Below are 16,149 nucleotides of genomic sequence, written 5' to 3' on the forward strand. Positions count from 1 at the left end.
GATCCCAGGGTGGTAGGGAAAAGGGAACTAGGGAGGAACTCAGAGGGAGCATTCCAGTCTCTAGTAACACCCTGCTCTCAAAGCTGAAGGTCCCGTGGGTATTTATTGTTATTCATTACACATATGTTAAGTTTCACATCCTACCTTGTACACGAAATTTCATAAAAATTATGTAATTAATCAAAAGCAGTTTATAGACATATTTGCATAAAATAAATGAGTGCAGACAGTTATTATTTTGTTTTTGTACTCACTCTTTACCCTGGCATCTCCTCCACTTCCTCTCCTGAAGGTGGGACAGGGCATTACTTAGTAGCTGCGCTGCCTGATGCCTGAAGAGCCTCTCGTCTAAGACCTCAGAGCTTACATTTGCCTGCAAACGTGGCCTTATAGCTTTCCCAGCAACCTGCAATTCTCATGCGCAATTCCAGCCCAGCGGACTGGTGAGCAATGCCAGGTACCAGGATTTACTGCGTGTCAGGGCCCTCCTCTCTTCTCTCACTTCCCCAACATCCATTTCTACAGAAGAGTCTTCACTTGTCCAAGCCCCAGCCTAGAGGTCACTCGCTCTGGAAGCTGTCCTCGATTTCTCTGGTCACGTCAGTCTCTCCATCTCTTCCTTTCACATTTCCTTTGCTCCTTTCATACCGGGGCGTTAGATTCCTCCCACTGCTCCGGGGGTGGTTCTGCAGACTCCACGCCCCGCTAGAGTCTTAGCTGTCTTGTGCCCTTAGCGGAGTGGACGACCCCCTTGCAGGTGCTACTTTTCCGAACAAGTTGTTTTCAGGTAAGACTCACCCCCCGCGTTCTCAGTACCAAGCACAAGAACTAAAATCAGTCCTAGGGGCTAAGCGCTGAAAATGAGCCCTAGAAACCCCGCTCCTCTTCGGAAGGCGCAGCGACCCCCTTTCTCTCCAGTCCCGACTGCCCTTCCGGATGAAGGTCCCACGGGACGAACCCCTAGCCCTCCAGTCCCAACAGCACCAGGTGGAAAAGCCCACCCAGCTGTAGCGGAGCCACGGGGCTAGCGCCTGCTAAGCACCGGCAGGGACAGCGAACGCTAGAGCGTCGCGCCCCGCCCCCCTGGCCTTTCATTGGTGCATATCACTCCTAATCCCGCCTCGTCATGGCAAGCGCCGCCCAATCCCGCTGAACTTTCCGGAACCGCCCCCTCATTGGCTCGTGTCCCACCGTGCCCCGCCTCCGATATCGTCACTTCCGGGCGGGTAGTGCGTGGAAGGCGGAAGTGTGTGTGCTGGGGCCGGGGAAGCAGAGCTGAGGTGTCGCTCTTGCGCCGCCGGCTCTTCCGGGTCTGGGCGGCAGAGCGAGCGCAGGACCATGGCCGGGAGGCGGCCGCGCGGCCTGGCGGGGTCTGGAGGGTGAGCCGCGCGCCCCCGCCCCGGCCGTCAGGATGACGGCGGCCGCCGCCTCCAACTGGGGGCTGGTGACGAACGTGGTGAACAGCATCGTGGGCGTCAGCGTGCTCACCATGCCCTTCTGCTTCAAGCAGGTGAGCCCCGGGCGCGCAGCCCCGCTGCGCCCGCGGAAAGCTGGGTGTCCCCGCAGCGCTGCTGCCACGTGGAAGAGAGGCCGCGCCTGCCTGGGCTCCGCTCCCGGCGCGCGGGCGGGCTCGCGGGAGGCTGGCCCTCCGTACGGCCGGTCCCCCGGCGCTGGGCCCGGCCGCGCTGCCCGAGGTCCTCGCCGCGGGACGCGCCCGGCGACGCCAGAGAGGTAGAATGAAAATGAGGTGGCATTTTGGAACCGTAGGTGGGTGCCGGTAGTTGAGCTTTAGACGAGCACTTCGCGGGCTTCACATGTAGCATCTTTTGGATGAAAACATGAAAAAAACTTGGTGACCCGGGAATTTTCGGTCCCGCACACACAGCGCTGCAGGCTTTTCGTGAGTGAAAATGTACTTAGAATTCTTGTGTGGGTTGTTAGTCTGACATTGTTGGCCAGGGTAGGCGGGAGGACAGACCTCGGTGTCACTAGAGTCCCTGGGGCACCCAGCACTGTGCCTGTTACCCCTGGGTGCTTCCGGAATGCCCGCTTCTCCCAGTGGCGCAGCGATTTGCCTGGCAGCAGAACTATCCGGGGATGTGGCACGGTGGCTGTGAAATGTCCCCGTGGTTGCCACTAGGGCCCAGTGATTCAGGTGTCCCCACTTTTGCAGTGCGTTGGGGGTAATAGGCCCCTGCCAGAGCTTGTGAAGATGAGGTCTGCAGAGACTTGCCTGGGAAGAGCTTGAAGTTTAGCAGGGGGGCCTGTGTCCTAGCAGAGGACTAGAAACAGTCTCGCGTCCCGAGTGCCTGCCAGCTACTTCCTTTGGATTCATCATCTTCAGCTGAAGCTCCTTTGATGGGAGCACAGCCTGAAGTCAACATGCTGTTTGGAGAGGTGTGTGTTTGGTGTTTGGCAGACACGTCTTTAGAAATTTTGCTTTAGTGTTTCTCCCACCCCCCCAGTCATTCTGGCATAAAAGAAAAAAATATATATACATGTGTATATTTATATATATATGTATATATTTATACACACACGCACATATACAAATGTTTTGTTGAAGTTTAACCTGTAGAAAACTGTGTACACTTAAGGTATACTCAATGAATTTTTATAAAATGAGCAAACATAGTGTAATTCACTTTGAATTGAAGAATCCCACCGTGCAAGCACCCCTGCCAGTCACTCCTGCCCACCACATAGGTCACCACCTACCTCTGGTGCTGGAGGTACTATTGCCTGATTTTAGCTGGCAGTAGGTGGAGTCAGTGTTTATATTTCAGTGTCCCTCTAGTATTCTGTCCTATGGAAATAGCACAGTTTGTCCTACCTTTGCAAGACATCTATGGTATTTCCTGTTTGGAACTCTTAGGACTAGTTACTAGTTAGGCTCTGTGAGTGTCTGATAGCATTTCTTTTGGGTGTGTACCTGGGTAGGACATCAAGGTCATGAGGTGTGGGTGTACAGTTCTAGTGGATGCTGCCCAGAGTTTCTGGGGCCGATGTTCCAGTGTTTGCTCCTGCCAGCAGGTGTCTGAGGCCCAAGTGCTCCACACTCTTCTACAGTATTTGATATCCTCTTTTCCATTTAAGCCATTCTGATGAGAGTGTGGTGACATCACATTGTGTGTGCATTTATTTATTTTTTGTGGTGCTGATGATTGGACCCAGGGCCTTGCACATACTGAGCAAGTGCTCCACCACTGAGTTCCCAGCTCTTTGATTTTTAAAATTCTGACATGGGTTCTTGCTAAGTTGCCCAAAATGGCCCTGGGACTTGCCATCCTCCTGTCTCCCCTGAGTAGCTGGGATTACAGGCATGTGCCACCATGCCTGGTTTGTTTGTGTGTTTTTAAGAATTGATAGACTTTATATTTTTGAGTAGTTTTAGGTTTTAACCAACTGAGTGGGAAGTACATGGAGTTCCTGTAACCCCTTCTCCATCCCCCTTTCCTCAGTTAATGCCTTCTATGTGGAGGTACTGATGTTTTAAATGTCCATTAAGGGATAGTTTACATGCAGTGCATCTTCCCTGTTTTAGGGTGTTGTTCCTTCGGTTTTGATGTTTGTGTACTGTCATGTAGCCATGCAACTTAGACATACAATAGTTCCATCACCTCAGAAAGTCACCTCTGTCCCTCTTGCCCACACTCTCCCATCCTCAACCTCAGTGACCTGTTCTTTGGCCCAAGTTTTACCTTTCTTGAATGTCCTATAAATGGCACCACAGTTACCTTCAGGTCAAGGTATGCATCCATGTTGTATGGGGTCAGTGGTTCCTTTTTTAATGCTGAATAATGTTCCTTTGCATGGATGGACCACAGTTTCTTTATCATTGCCGAAGGCCACACGGGTTGTTTTTCCAGTTTGGGGATTATGGTTACACCTGCTGTAAAGATATAGGTTTGTTCATGGACATATTTGCATTTCTTTGGGAGAATTACTTCGGAGTGTAATTGCAGGGTCACATGGTAAGTGTCTGATTAACTTATAAGAAAGGCATACATGTCATTTCTAATCTCTCAGAATGTGTTTACCACTTACATCTGTTGATCCAAGTAGCTAAAGGGTGGTGAATGTGAGGTATGTGCAGAGAACTGGGGAAGCCAGCTAGCTGTTGGCAGTACCCAGCTGTCCAGTAGGACTTGAGGAAGGGGAAGATCCACATGCAGGATTTCTGCCCTTTCTCCAGGGGAATAGCTTCTCAGCACTAGGAGGTGTCACCATAAGAAGAGACTGCACCGTCCATGCCAGCGGAGAGTGCTGCGGGAACCCTGATGCTGTGTGTGGGGTGGAGGTGGCCGGAGGATCTGTTTTGTGACGTCTCTTTGTCTCCACCCTCCAGTGTGGCATTGTGCTGGGTGCCCTGCTCTTGGTCTTCTGCTCCTGGATGACGCATCAGTCATGTATGTTCTTGGTGAAGTCTGCCAGCCTGAGCAAACGGAGAACCTACGCCGGCCTAGGTGAGAACTGGCTTTTGAAGTGGTTGGTTGTGAGCTCTTAAGCCCCTTCTCAAGAATCATACGTTCCAGCTCTGAGGCTGTGGGGTCTTATTCCTCTGGGATTTGGTTATTTTTCTTCCTCTTTCTTTCTTTTTTCTTTGGTACCAGAGATTGAACTTAGGGGCACTCAACCGCTCAGCCATATCCCCAGCCCTATTTTGTATTTTATTTAGAGACAGAGTCTCACTGAGTTTCTTAGTGTCTCACCATTGCTGAGGCTGGCTTTGGACCCATGATCCTCCTGTCTTAGCTTCTTGAGCCACTGGGATTATAAGTGTGTGCCACTGCGCCCAGCTCCACTTTATTTCTTAAATTAATTATTGTTGTTATTTTTTGCAGTACTGGAGCTTGAACCCAGGGGTGCTCTGCCATTGGGCTACCCCTAGCCCTTCTTTATTTTTTATTCTGAGATAGAGTCTTGCTTAGTTGCCTAGGTTGGCCTTGAACCTGTGATCCTCCTGCCTTAGCCTCTTGACTGTGGGGATTACAGGCACCATCATGACTGGCTCTACTTTATTCTTAAAAAGTTTCTTGGATAGCAGTGTTCTTTCTTATTTTAAAATTTAATACAATCAAAAAAACCTGTTAATTGATTCACCTGCTTCAGACTTGAAATGATACAGAAAGGTATGAGGTGTCAGGTCTCCTTCTTGCCCTCCTGCACCCCCACTTTGAGCAGGTAATGCATGTGGTCTCTCTTCCAAGACTGGTAGAGAGCTGTGTTCACCCTCTTGAGGACTACCTGGCTGTGTCACTCCCCATACCCAGAAGTCCACCTTGGAGCTGTCAGAAGGGATTCTGCTGAACTCCCCACCTGTAAGTCCATGGAGGATCTTGTCCTGAGACACAGGCTGTGTCTGGGATTTGATGGGACAAAGACCATAGGCTTCGTCTGTCTCCTGGTTCCCTTGGCTGCAGTTTCGTTTCCTTTAGTTCTTTCTTCCTTTGATGTGACTTTAGCCAGAAGTAGGAAGGCTGTGCTTTCCACTTCATTTTGGTTTGGACTCTTTCTTAGTATTTTGGCTTTGAGGACATGGCCCTCGTTTTCCTGTCTGCCTGCCCCAGGCTGGTGTGTTAAACCAGGACAGTGTGTGTTCTGTTCTCTCCAGGTCTCTCTGCCTGCCTGGGCTTCCTCCTCTCAGCTCTCATGGCAGAGGGAGCAGACAGGTGAGAGGAAATGGGGTGCAGAGTTACAAGGCCAAAGAAAATTAGACCTCTGGACATGTGCAGTGAACGGGGACATGGCCTCTTGTTTTCTCCCAGTCTGCCTTGCACTGGCACTGGGACACTGGTATTTGTTTCTGACCTCAGAACCAGGGGATCCCTTCCTTCTCTTTTGCTCTGGAGGACAGTGGTGCTCAGTCTTTTGTTGTCATTGAGGAAGTGTGAATTATCAGTTAAACTTGACTCGTAGTGAGATGGCCTAACTGCTGCTAAGGATGAAGTATCTGGTGTGATGCTTGTCCCCACTGAGGTCTCTCCCTGCGTTTTGTAGCAGAGACTGCAGCTCAAATACTCACACCGTATCCTGAAACAAGTTGTGGGGCCCTTGGCTGGGGAGGCCATGGCTTCTGATAACTGGCTGGCTGATTATTCTTCGAGAGTTCCTGAGAAGTCAAACTGGTTTGGCTATATGTGAAAGAATGAAAGAAAACTGCCCAGTGAACAACCTTTGTGCTGATCACCTGGGGTTCCAGTCTTAACTGAATGGGGTGACTGCTGGAAGGAGAAAAGATTCCTGGACACCAGTGGGCTCAGGTTTTGTGTTTGATCCCAGACAAGATGGCTGAATTGTGCGGGTTCCCAAGTGGAATTGCCCTCTCAGTTGGAGTCTCCTAGGTCAACTGCTCAGCATCAGCTTCCCTTTGTGTCCAGAGGTGGAGAGACCCATCATGTGGGATGGTCCCCAGTGTTGGGGCTTCTGCTGTAGCTTGACACAAACACCTTCCTGAGAGAGCCTGTTCCTTGTCCCCTTCCTGTGCAAGAGTGCCTGACAAGAGTGAACCTGGAAGAAGAGCCCCACACTGCATCACCTGTAGCAGGGCCATGTGTGGTAGTGCCTCCTTGGCTGGGTCTTGGGCCTTGGACAACTGTTAGGGTCAGATGGGCAGGTGGCTGTTGTTCAAACCTGGAGACTATGGAAGAAGATGTGGGAGTCCCTGGAGGAGTGGGAGCTGTGACTCCAACAAGCCCGTTTAGCCTGTGCATAGTCCTTGGGATGGCTGGCACCTGACGTCTGCCCTGTTGAGGCTCTGTTTGCCTTTGTGACATTTTATAGCTTGGCGAGCTGTGGAAGTGATCTCTCCTACTTGATCCTGCCCTCCCTTCCAGCCTTGTAGAATGGACTTTGCCAGTGGTTTTGTTAGTGGGTTTGTGCACATGTTTGTTTGCTTTTGGTGTCATGGTTGTTTTATGGTTTTTGTAAACTTCTTATGTCCCACTTCTCTGCCCAGCTTGTCCTACTCCACTTGTCCTTCAAATCTCATTTCATTTCAGAAAATGTACAGACATATCAGTCAGTTGCTTTAGATGCCATGGCCCCCCGTGAAGCTTTCTGAGCCCTGGGCCTTGCCCTGAATTATGGTGCGAACCCTGAGATGTGTGGTCTGGGCTGGAAGCTGCCTCCACCACAGCAGGGACCTTTGGGGCATGTGTTCAACCTCTGAGTGCTTGGTTGTGAGCAACAGGTGTTGCTGGGGCTGGCTCACACAAATTCCATGGCCCTTGGGCTTCCTGGGCCTGGGGCGGCTCCTGCAGGGGCGGATGCAGATAGATTTCATCTCTGCTTGTCCTTGGGGGCGTGTGTGACCTGTGTGTGTGCTGTGTGTGGCTTGGGAAACAGGGCTGTGAAAACGAGCTTTCAGGCATCAGAATCTTACCCACACTTGCTTTCTCTGGCCCTGTGCTGCTGTTCCTCTGTCCCATGTAGCAGTGGGGTCCCCAATACCATTCCTGCCCTGGTTCCAGGAGGAGCTGGGTTGAAGTCACTGGCTGGTCTTCTCTGCCTTGTATGCGTTGTCCTGTCTTAAATAGCACCCCTTCTCTGCCCCGTATGTGCCCCCATCTTGCACAGAACCCCCTGCTCTGCTGGACAACCTGTGGTGCTCGGGAGGTAAACCTGGCCCTGTTTCTCAGGGCCCTGGGAAGGCAGGAGGGAGGCAGCTGGAAAGCCTGGGTGCCTCCCTGATTCCAGAGCCAGCTGGCTTCCTTGTTTCCATGTGACCTGCCCCGGATGGAGAAGTGGGGCCCAGGAGTGTGGGGAATGGTGTGCCTATCCACACCAAGGTTGTTCCTGGACACCTGCAGATACTGGGGTATGGGTGACCCAGGGGAAAAGAAGAGGGAAAAGGGGAGGCTGCAGTGACAGGGCCTGGTTTTGGCATGGACACTGCTTGGGTTAATGTTCTAGGAGCCATAATAGAGAACCACCTCTCACTTATTCTCTGATTTTTTTGTCTTCCTTTCACTTTCCCATGTCTGGGATGCAGGCATGTTCTGGAACTTTTCTCCAGCAGGGGATTCCAGTGTGGGAAGCATACTGTAGACTGATGAACTTCCTTTTGGAGAAGAATAATTGGGGATGGGCAGGTACCCTAACTCCCATGTGGGACTGGGGATTCTGTGTCCTGACAGCTGGTGCTTATATCTCGATCAGCATTCTGGATTCTGTGTAGGGATCAGGCTCAGGTTTTGGCTTTGTTAGATGGGCTTGAAGGGTGCCAACTGAGTTGGGAAAGGCCAGAGTGACCCCTGGAGGTTGAAGCCCTCTCTGCTATCAGGCTGGGCCTAAGCTAACGCAGGTCTCCAGTTCTTGCCAACACAGTGCTTTCCCAAGTAAGTTAAAAACGATAAGGATCATTCATTACCCAACAGGCTCCTTGTTTCCTGCTTTCAGACCTCGTGAGAGGGCCTCCGACCCCATGTGAATGAAGGAAATGAGCAGGAAGCTGGGGCTGCTGACGAGGATGAAACCATCCTGTCACTTGCACCCCCTTTGGGTTGCTCTTTGGAGACCAGAACTTCTCTTTCCCTCATCCAAGAGGACTGTGGGGAAATTGATGGTGACAAGATCACCGTCAGGGTCCTGGGAGGGACCTTGCCAGGTCAGCATTTAATTTCTCATTGCTAGAAATGATTCTGGGGTCAGGAAGGAAACAGAGGCTTTGTTCGTGGTAGGACGCCCTGTGCTATGGTGGTGCCCGCTATTCATTAGTGCGCAGCCTGACTGTCCACTTGCACTGGCAAGCCCCAGAGCTCTCCTTTCCTCTCTCCCCAAAGTGCAGTGCCAATCACAGTTGGAGGGTGAAGACAAAAGCCCTTCTGCCCTTGTGCCGCAGGCTTGGAGATTGACCTTCTGACCAAGGTTGGACCCCTGGGTGCCTCCAAGACCTGGAGATTTCTCCCCTCTGCCCCCTGTATTGGCACTGTTCCAGGCAAGCCTCCTGTGGTTGCCACGTACGGGGACTGCCGCTTTGCGGGGACTTTTCTCGGTTTCTCTTTTTAAAAATTGTGCCTGAATATGGTGTTTTCGATTTGTATAGAATAGTTAGAATATTCTACTAAAGTTGTGAAACACACACCAAAAAATCCTATTGTGCCTGTGTCTTCCATGCTTTCTTCTTATCTTGGTTATGGAAGGTGGATCCCAAAAAAGCCCGGAGACCAGAATCTGAAAGCATCCCCTTTACACCTGTGACACATGAGACCAGTGGGTTTTTGTCACATGGTTCTTCACTTCACATCACTCAGTGACCTTTTCCCTGCCCTGTTTCTTGCTGTTGGATTGAGCACTTTTCTCTTCTTTTGTGCTAGCATTCCACGCCTATGGAAAAGCTGGGAAGATGCTGGTGGAGACCAGGTAAGCCTTGCGGCCGCGCTCACTTCCTCTCTTCTTCCTTATCACCTGCAGCTGCAGACGCTGCGGACTGTAGGAGACAAGCAATGTTTCACGTGTGGATTGGTTTGTAACGTCACTTACTGAATGGTTGAAAGTCTAGTTTATCATATTGTGGTTGTCCTCAGGGTTGAAAGCCTTACGTGAGTCTTACAAGAAGTACATAAAAATGGAAAACTTGGAACACAGAATAGTTCTCCCTCCACTGTAATTAACTCCCAGTGTTGTAACCCCAGCACTGCTGCAGAAAGGTAGATTAAACTGAAAATGGCGTGGTTTTCTTCATTTGGAATAGAATTCTATGAGATGAAAATTTGCTGGGAAATTGCAAATTTTAGTTATTTACTTGTTTCTTTTTTGGTACTGGGGAAATTGTACTTTTTGCTTTCTAAATTAGGGAATTGTAAACTTGGGGAGGAAAGCCCCCTTTTTTTGGAGCAGGTCTTTGTTTTTTTAACTTGTCTAACATCGTGATCCATTTCTGCACACCTGAAAGAACTTTGAGAACCTCCCGTGGAGAGAGAAATACAGTACCACACAGAGAAGTTCACTGTGTTCAGTCTTTACTCCAAGTACAATAGAGTGCACCCCACACGTGCCTGATTGCTGTGAACTTGAACATTTGAAATTGCACGCTCATTCCACCAGCCTGTTCAGTCATGGGTCAGCACAGCCCAGGGAACAAGGTTCCAGGCCTTCAGTGCCCTCAGGACTTGCAGGTACCGGTACCTGCTTCCTGCTTCATTCGAGACAAGACAGTGCACCCCTTCAGACTACTGTTTCCTTCTTTGCAGCATGATTGGGTTAATGCTGGGAACGTGCATTGCCTTCTATGTGGTGATTGGTGACCTGGGGTCTAACTTCTTCGCTCGGCTCTTTGGGTTTCAGGTAAGGATGTCTTCATCGCTCCTGGTCTGTCGGCCTGCTGGTGGTTGTCTCTGTGGCAGCTTTGTGTCACTCCCATTAGTCAGCTAAGACCAGTGTGCTTGACTGGGAGAAGCTCCCTGAGCTGGAGCTAGGGGCCTTGGGTAGCATCTGTGGAGGTGGCTGGAGAGGCCGGGCGACCAGCTGCAATGCTGCCCATGGCTTGTGTGGCGTGGGTGGGAGGAGGGGCAGTGGGACACCTCACCATGGCACAGCGCAGAGAAGGTGCGCCACACCCTCTTTGGCTACTGGCTCAGGTATTGGTTAGAGTGACCGCAGTGGGAGCTTGGTCTTCACCCTGCCGAGGTGGGTGTGAGGGTGCTGTTGCCAGGGCTGTTGGACTTGTGCTTCGCGCAGCCTTGGGAATATCTGTGTGGCATCCTCCAAGCTTTGTGTTCTTGCCCCTGAGGTGTCCCACCTGTGAACTGGGCCCCACACCTCTTTGCTCCCCTGTTGGGGTGCAGAGTTGTAGCCAGGGGCTGGCTAGGGTGAGGACATGAAGTCACACATAGAGGGTCTTCTCTATTCATATTCTCTTCATATTTGGATGCCAGAGGGGTAGAAAAGGATTTCAGTTTGCAAAGAGTTTAGCTGCGGGGAGGGGTCCTTTTCATGAGTAGAATGTGCCAGACTTCCACATTGCCAGAGAACATTCCAGTGAGTGAGCGTAACCCTGGTCTATGACCTGAGCATGTCTTCCTACTTGATTTTCTACTTCCCAAGCCTCATTGTGGACTCTAGAGGCATTTCTGCCCGTAGGACACACGGGACTGTCCTTGTACCATTAACTGCGCCCCAGATCCAGACATCTCACTGGTCCTGGGGGACTTGCAGGAGAGACAGTGGTGGCTGCTGCTGCTTAGCAGTGCTTCCCAGCAGGCCAGTGCATGCAGTGCCTGTCTGTCTCATTCCCTTGGTGTGTTGTTGAGGTCTTCCTGCACGTGTGACACTCCCGTGCTGGGAGGTGTGGTGTTGGGATAGGTGCATAGGTGTTTGGAGCTGGGGAGTGTGCTGAGGGATGTTTTCAGAGAGTCTTGGCAGAGTCCGCACCACCTCTGGCCAGCTGCCGGCAGCTCTAAATCAGAAGCTGGGTAAGCATGTGTTGGCTGCAGCCAGGTGACACGTCAGGTACCCTAGACCCTTGCATGTTCTGCTAAAGTAAACACTAGTCTGGAGTTTTGCCTTTGATTTTCTGGATTAGTGTTTCAAGACTTCTATCCTCCTTGAAGCAAGGTTGACTTTGAGTTGGCTGGAGAAGCACCTTGTGTTGGGTTCTCTGGGTCTCTGCCTGCACTGTTAATGCTGGGCTTCCACCACCTTCCTTCCCTGTATGAAGGCGAACAGCTGACTTTTTTCTTTCTTTTTTTTTTTTTTTTTTGTGGTGCTGGGGATTGAACCCAGGGCCTTGTGCTTGCAAGGCAAGCACTCAACCAGCTGAGCTATATCCCCAGCCCCATCTTTCTTTCTTTTTTTGTTTTGGCTCTGGTTGGTCTCATTTTGTGTTGGACAGGATCCCATAGTGTTCAGAAATGGGTGGTATAGTGAGCCACACTGCACAGGGACCTTTAGGGCCATTTCTGGAGCCTCACCATCTTCTGCTCTAGGTGCTGTTGGTCCCCTGAGCCTCATGGTATTCCCTGTCCTTCTGCAGAATGGATGAGCCCTGCTAGTGAGTGAGCTCAGTGCTGCAGCCCAGGGGACCCTATTGATTCCCTTGTAGGTGACTGGCACCTTCCGTGTGTTCCTGCTCTTCGTGGTGTCTCTGTGCATTGTACTCCCGCTCAGCCTGCAGAGAAACATGATGGCCTCCATTCAGTCCTTCAGTGCCATGGCCCTCATCTTTTACACCGTCTTCATGTTTGTGGTGAGTGCCATGTGTACCATGGAAGGGCTCAGTCATATGCCCAGATCTGACTTGTCTGCCAGCAGCTGCCTCTTGGGGGACAATGGGAAAGTGATTCCAAGTCTGGGAGGTGTGTTAGAAAGATCACAATATGCCATGAAACTCACAGGTCTCCTGGCTAGTGAACACCATGGGGCAGGAGTGACTCTGAGGCTGGTGTCTCTTCATCCAGCCTCTGGGGAACACAGGAGTAGCATCTGCAGAGTTTTTGTTTTGTTTTGTTTTGTTTTTCCATACTAGGAATCAAACCCAGGGCTTTGCACGTGCTGGGCAAATGCTCTACTACTGAGCTATTTCTCTAGCCTTATAAGTGCATGTTTTATGGAAAGATCTTTCATGTGGGATTTGTGATCCAGAGCATGGTAGTTCAGTTTTTTGTCACATGGTGGCAAGTTATTGTTTTTCTTAATGAGTGTTTTGGTGGACTAGGCTGGAGGATAAAGTGTGGAACTGACCCTGTGTATGGGGAGGCCTCCCAGAGAGAGCCCTCAGGGCTCTGCCTACACTGCCCTATGAGTCCTTTTGGACCTGAGCTATTCACAGCAAGATTAGAGTGGATCCTTCCTAAGGGAAGGGACCTGGCATTTCTACAGGAGGCTTGCTCTGAGCTGGCTCGGGTTGTTGGAGCTGAAGTTCACTGGCATTTCACAACTCTCTGAGGACCAGTCCAGCATGTTAGTTCCTTGCTCTTCAGATAGCTGCAGCCTCAGTGGGTTGAGCTCTTGAAAGATTTCTGTGCTCAGCATGATCCAGGGCCAGGGAAGGACCTGTCCATGTTGAGGGGACTGTCCTCTGTAATTTGATGGGCACTGAGGCTAGGCATGGTGAGCAAGGTTATGCTTCTGTCTGGGCTGGGTAGCCCTTGTAGACAGTAGCTCTGATGTGAGCAGGGAATAGGGATCCCAGGCAGCTGGGTGCATCTTTGGCAGTGTCCAGCTGACCCGTGGCCTGGGCCAGAGTGCTCTAGGGCAAAAGGCAGAAAGCCTGGGAAGGCATGGGATCCCCAGCCGCAGAGTGGGGTGGTAGGAGCTGCGTGGCTCCTACCTCAGGAGGTGGGCCTAGGGAGGCTGCTCCTGACCTGTGTTCTCTGCTTCCAGATCGTGCTGTCCTCCCTCAAGCATGGCCTCTTTGGTGGGCAGTGGCTGCGGCGGGTCAGCTATGTCCGCTGGGAGGGCGTCTTCCGCTGCATCCCCATCTTTGGCATGTCCTTCGCTTGTCAGTCGTAAGTACCGCTGTGATAGGTGGTGGAGGGAGCAGATGCAGACAGGAGTCCCAGTTCTGGTCTTTTGTCAATCATAAGTAGTTGAGGAGTGCTGTCTTGTTCCAGTGTGACCCATCCTGTCCAGGCTGAGGCTGGGAGTTCTGTGTGACCCGGAGAGAAACTGGCTGGGACTGGCTGGCAGGAGCGCCTGCTTTGCCAGATCCTGTGAGTGGAAAGCTGGCTGTGGGCGCGGCAGCAGCACAGCCAACTGATTGCGCAGAGTCCCGAGAGTTTTGCCAGAATTTAGCTGTTCTTCTGAGAATGTTGAGAGGAGATTGCACAAACATCAGGTTCAGGCTGCTGCTGGGACATCTCCGGTCCTGTGTGTGTGCAGGCGGGCAGGCTCACTCTGGCACTCGGGGTTCTGTGAATGCAGATCAGGCTGCTCCGCCATTGCAGCGGCAGTACCTTCTCCACCAGGGTGGCAAGAGCTAGTGATTCATGCCTGGACAGGAGTGGTAACCAGCTGAAAAGAGGCATAAATCCGGTGCGGACGGGAAAAGACCATCAGCGTGCAGGGGGCTGGCAGAGCGGGCCCCCCCATAGCGGCAGTGGGCATGTATTGTGCCAATCATAAACTAATGTGACAGATAAAATTTGCTCACACTGCTGTGTTTACACCCACATAGAGATCCAAGTCGTCATTTCCCACTTACCGTCTCGCTCTTGGCAGCTCAGTTTCCACCAGAACGTGCTCCAGCCTTGCTGTTTAATGTCCCCATTATCATTGGTGACAGAAGTTACATTCTTGTACCATGTACCTAGTTACCAGTTGTCCTTTCTGTCTGTGTGTTTGCTTTTTTTTTTTTAAACTAAGCCTGTGGTCTGGCTGCTTCAGTGGTGGCCACGTAGCAGCCAGTGCACATCTGTTGGGTTTGATTCTTAGAGCAAACTGTGGGTTGGGGAGGGTGGGCTCACATAGCTAGCTAAGTGCAGGTTTTGTTCTCCTCCCAGAAGGGCGTGGGGCCACAGACTTGTCCACATCACCCATGCTGGACAGCCTGCTGCCCCCAGGCCTTAAACATGCCAATGTTTTCCAGGCACAGTGACGGGAACTCTTCCTCTCGGGGCATTCTGCAGCCAGGAACCTGTCCCTTTGGTCTAGTTGTTGGCGTCACTGTCTGGCCCTTCTGGCCTTACACATTGAATGCTGGGTGATACAGAGCTGTCATCCTATGCCCAGAGAAGTGACTGTGGTAGCACTGAGCATAAGAGGCCTGGGCAGGGCAGGTCTCTCTGGAGTCTTGGGTCCCAGTTGCAGTCCCAGTAATGGGACAGCTGCAGGTTGTCATGGAGGCCACTCTGCAAGGTCGGTGGTCTGGGAATACCTTCGGGTGCCAGGAGTGGTGCTCAGGGCCACACCCTCCAGGGCAGCATGGGAACTTTGTGGAGGTGTCTAGGAGGTCTGTGGCTCTGACCTTTCTTCTCTCCAGGAGACAATCCAGGGGCTCCCTGGGAACACAGGGTTAGAGGAGAGCCTGTGACCTGGCCTCTCTGTCCTGTCCGTCCCCAGGTGGCTAGACGGCCCCTCCTCACAGCCACTGCAGCTTCCTTGCAGTGGTTCTCATGGGGGGTCGGGGGACGAGCATGTGTCGTGGGTCTCTGGCGCTGATCCCTATAAGTTGGTATCCTAGTGTGGTTCAGCACTGATGGTCAGCACTGGGAAGCTGGTTACGGGACATAGTCTTCTCCAGAGCTTTGGGCTGGGGCTTGTGGTGACCTCTCTTGGGTTCTCTGCTGGGCTGCCTGGGTGTGTGACTGCCAGGTCCTGCCCATTCTGGCTTCTGTGGTGCCTGTGTTGAGGGTGGCCTGAGGGACAGTGTGTGGTGAACCTGGGTGAACAACTCCACCTAGCTGGGCCTTCCCACTTGTTCTCTTCTGCTCTTTGATCTAGCTTGGGTGTTTTTTTGTTTTTATTTCACTTTTAAAAGGTGGTTTTGCTGTTTGGCTCAACTGACCTTGTGCTTATCCACTTAGTAGCTGTTGATTTCCTGCGTCCTGACCCTCCCTTCCTACCCTGCACTGACCTGGTGTCTTTGTGCCTTGAGCCTGGGGTGCCCTAAAGGGTGCCACTGGACTCCCTCTCTATCCTCTTTCAACCCCTGTGCACTTACTTGAGCTGCCCCCAGCATGCCTCCTTCCTCCTTTCTCTCTTGTTCCCCACCCTGGTCCCCTGAACTTTCCTTAGCTGCTACCCCATATCCTCAGATTTACTGTTGCAGAGAACCTGCACAGGGCTGTCATACCCCTGCCCAGCCAGCAATGGGTCCCTCCCATCTGCCCGGTAGCACCATCCTCCCAGCACCAGGTCTGAGAAGCTAGTTTCCTTATCACACGGTTGAGAGTCTGTAAGTTGGGAAGTGTGTCTGGCTTGTCCCCTTGTCTGTGCCCACTCCACTCATGCCTGTCTGGGGTGCTGGGTTGGGCTACAACTGCCAGACTTGTTCCAGCGGACTCTCCCTTCTCTGAGGTGATGTCTGAGTGACTCCCTTAACCCTCAGTGCTGCCCTCCCTGCAGTGGGCATGCTTGTGTCTCCAGGGCACAGATGGCCTTGGCTCCACATGTCCATGTGGAGCATGTTCTCAGGGAGGTCTGGGGACTGTGGCAGTGCTGCCGTTGCAGTGTCATGAGACCTGCTGGCTTCAGAGCGGCAAGTCAGTG

At 51.8% G+C, this 16,149-nt stretch overlaps 1 protein-coding gene across 6 annotated transcripts in view; it reads left to right on the top strand.

Moving 5' to 3' along the window:
* The first annotated feature begins 1,236 nt into the window (after positions 1-1,236).
* Positions 1,237-16,149, top strand: part of Slc38a10 (solute carrier family 38 member 10) — a 39,817-nt gene continuing 24,904 nt past the window's right edge. For 5 of the 6 annotated variants that reach the window (XM_047544077.1, XM_047544078.1, XM_047544079.1 and 2 more), the window contains exons 1-6: positions 1,237-1,510; positions 4,349-4,466; positions 9,318-9,363; positions 10,194-10,287; positions 12,044-12,187; positions 13,324-13,448. In XM_047544077.1, coding sequence (XP_047400033.1) covers positions 1,412-1,510; positions 4,349-4,466; positions 9,318-9,363; positions 10,194-10,287; positions 12,044-12,187; positions 13,324-13,448 — 626 coding nt within the window. In that variant the 5' untranslated portion in view covers positions 1,237-1,411. The remainder of the gene's footprint in view (positions 1,511-4,348; positions 4,467-9,317; positions 9,364-10,193; positions 10,288-12,043; positions 12,188-13,323; positions 13,449-16,149) is intronic. The other variant, XM_047544082.1, reaches the window with a different exon arrangement.

This window comes from Sciurus carolinensis, chromosome 3 (assembly GCF_902686445.1).
Source record: "Sciurus carolinensis chromosome 3, mSciCar1.2, whole genome shotgun sequence".
NCBI classification, from domain to species: domain Eukaryota; kingdom Metazoa; phylum Chordata; class Mammalia; order Rodentia; family Sciuridae; genus Sciurus; species Sciurus carolinensis.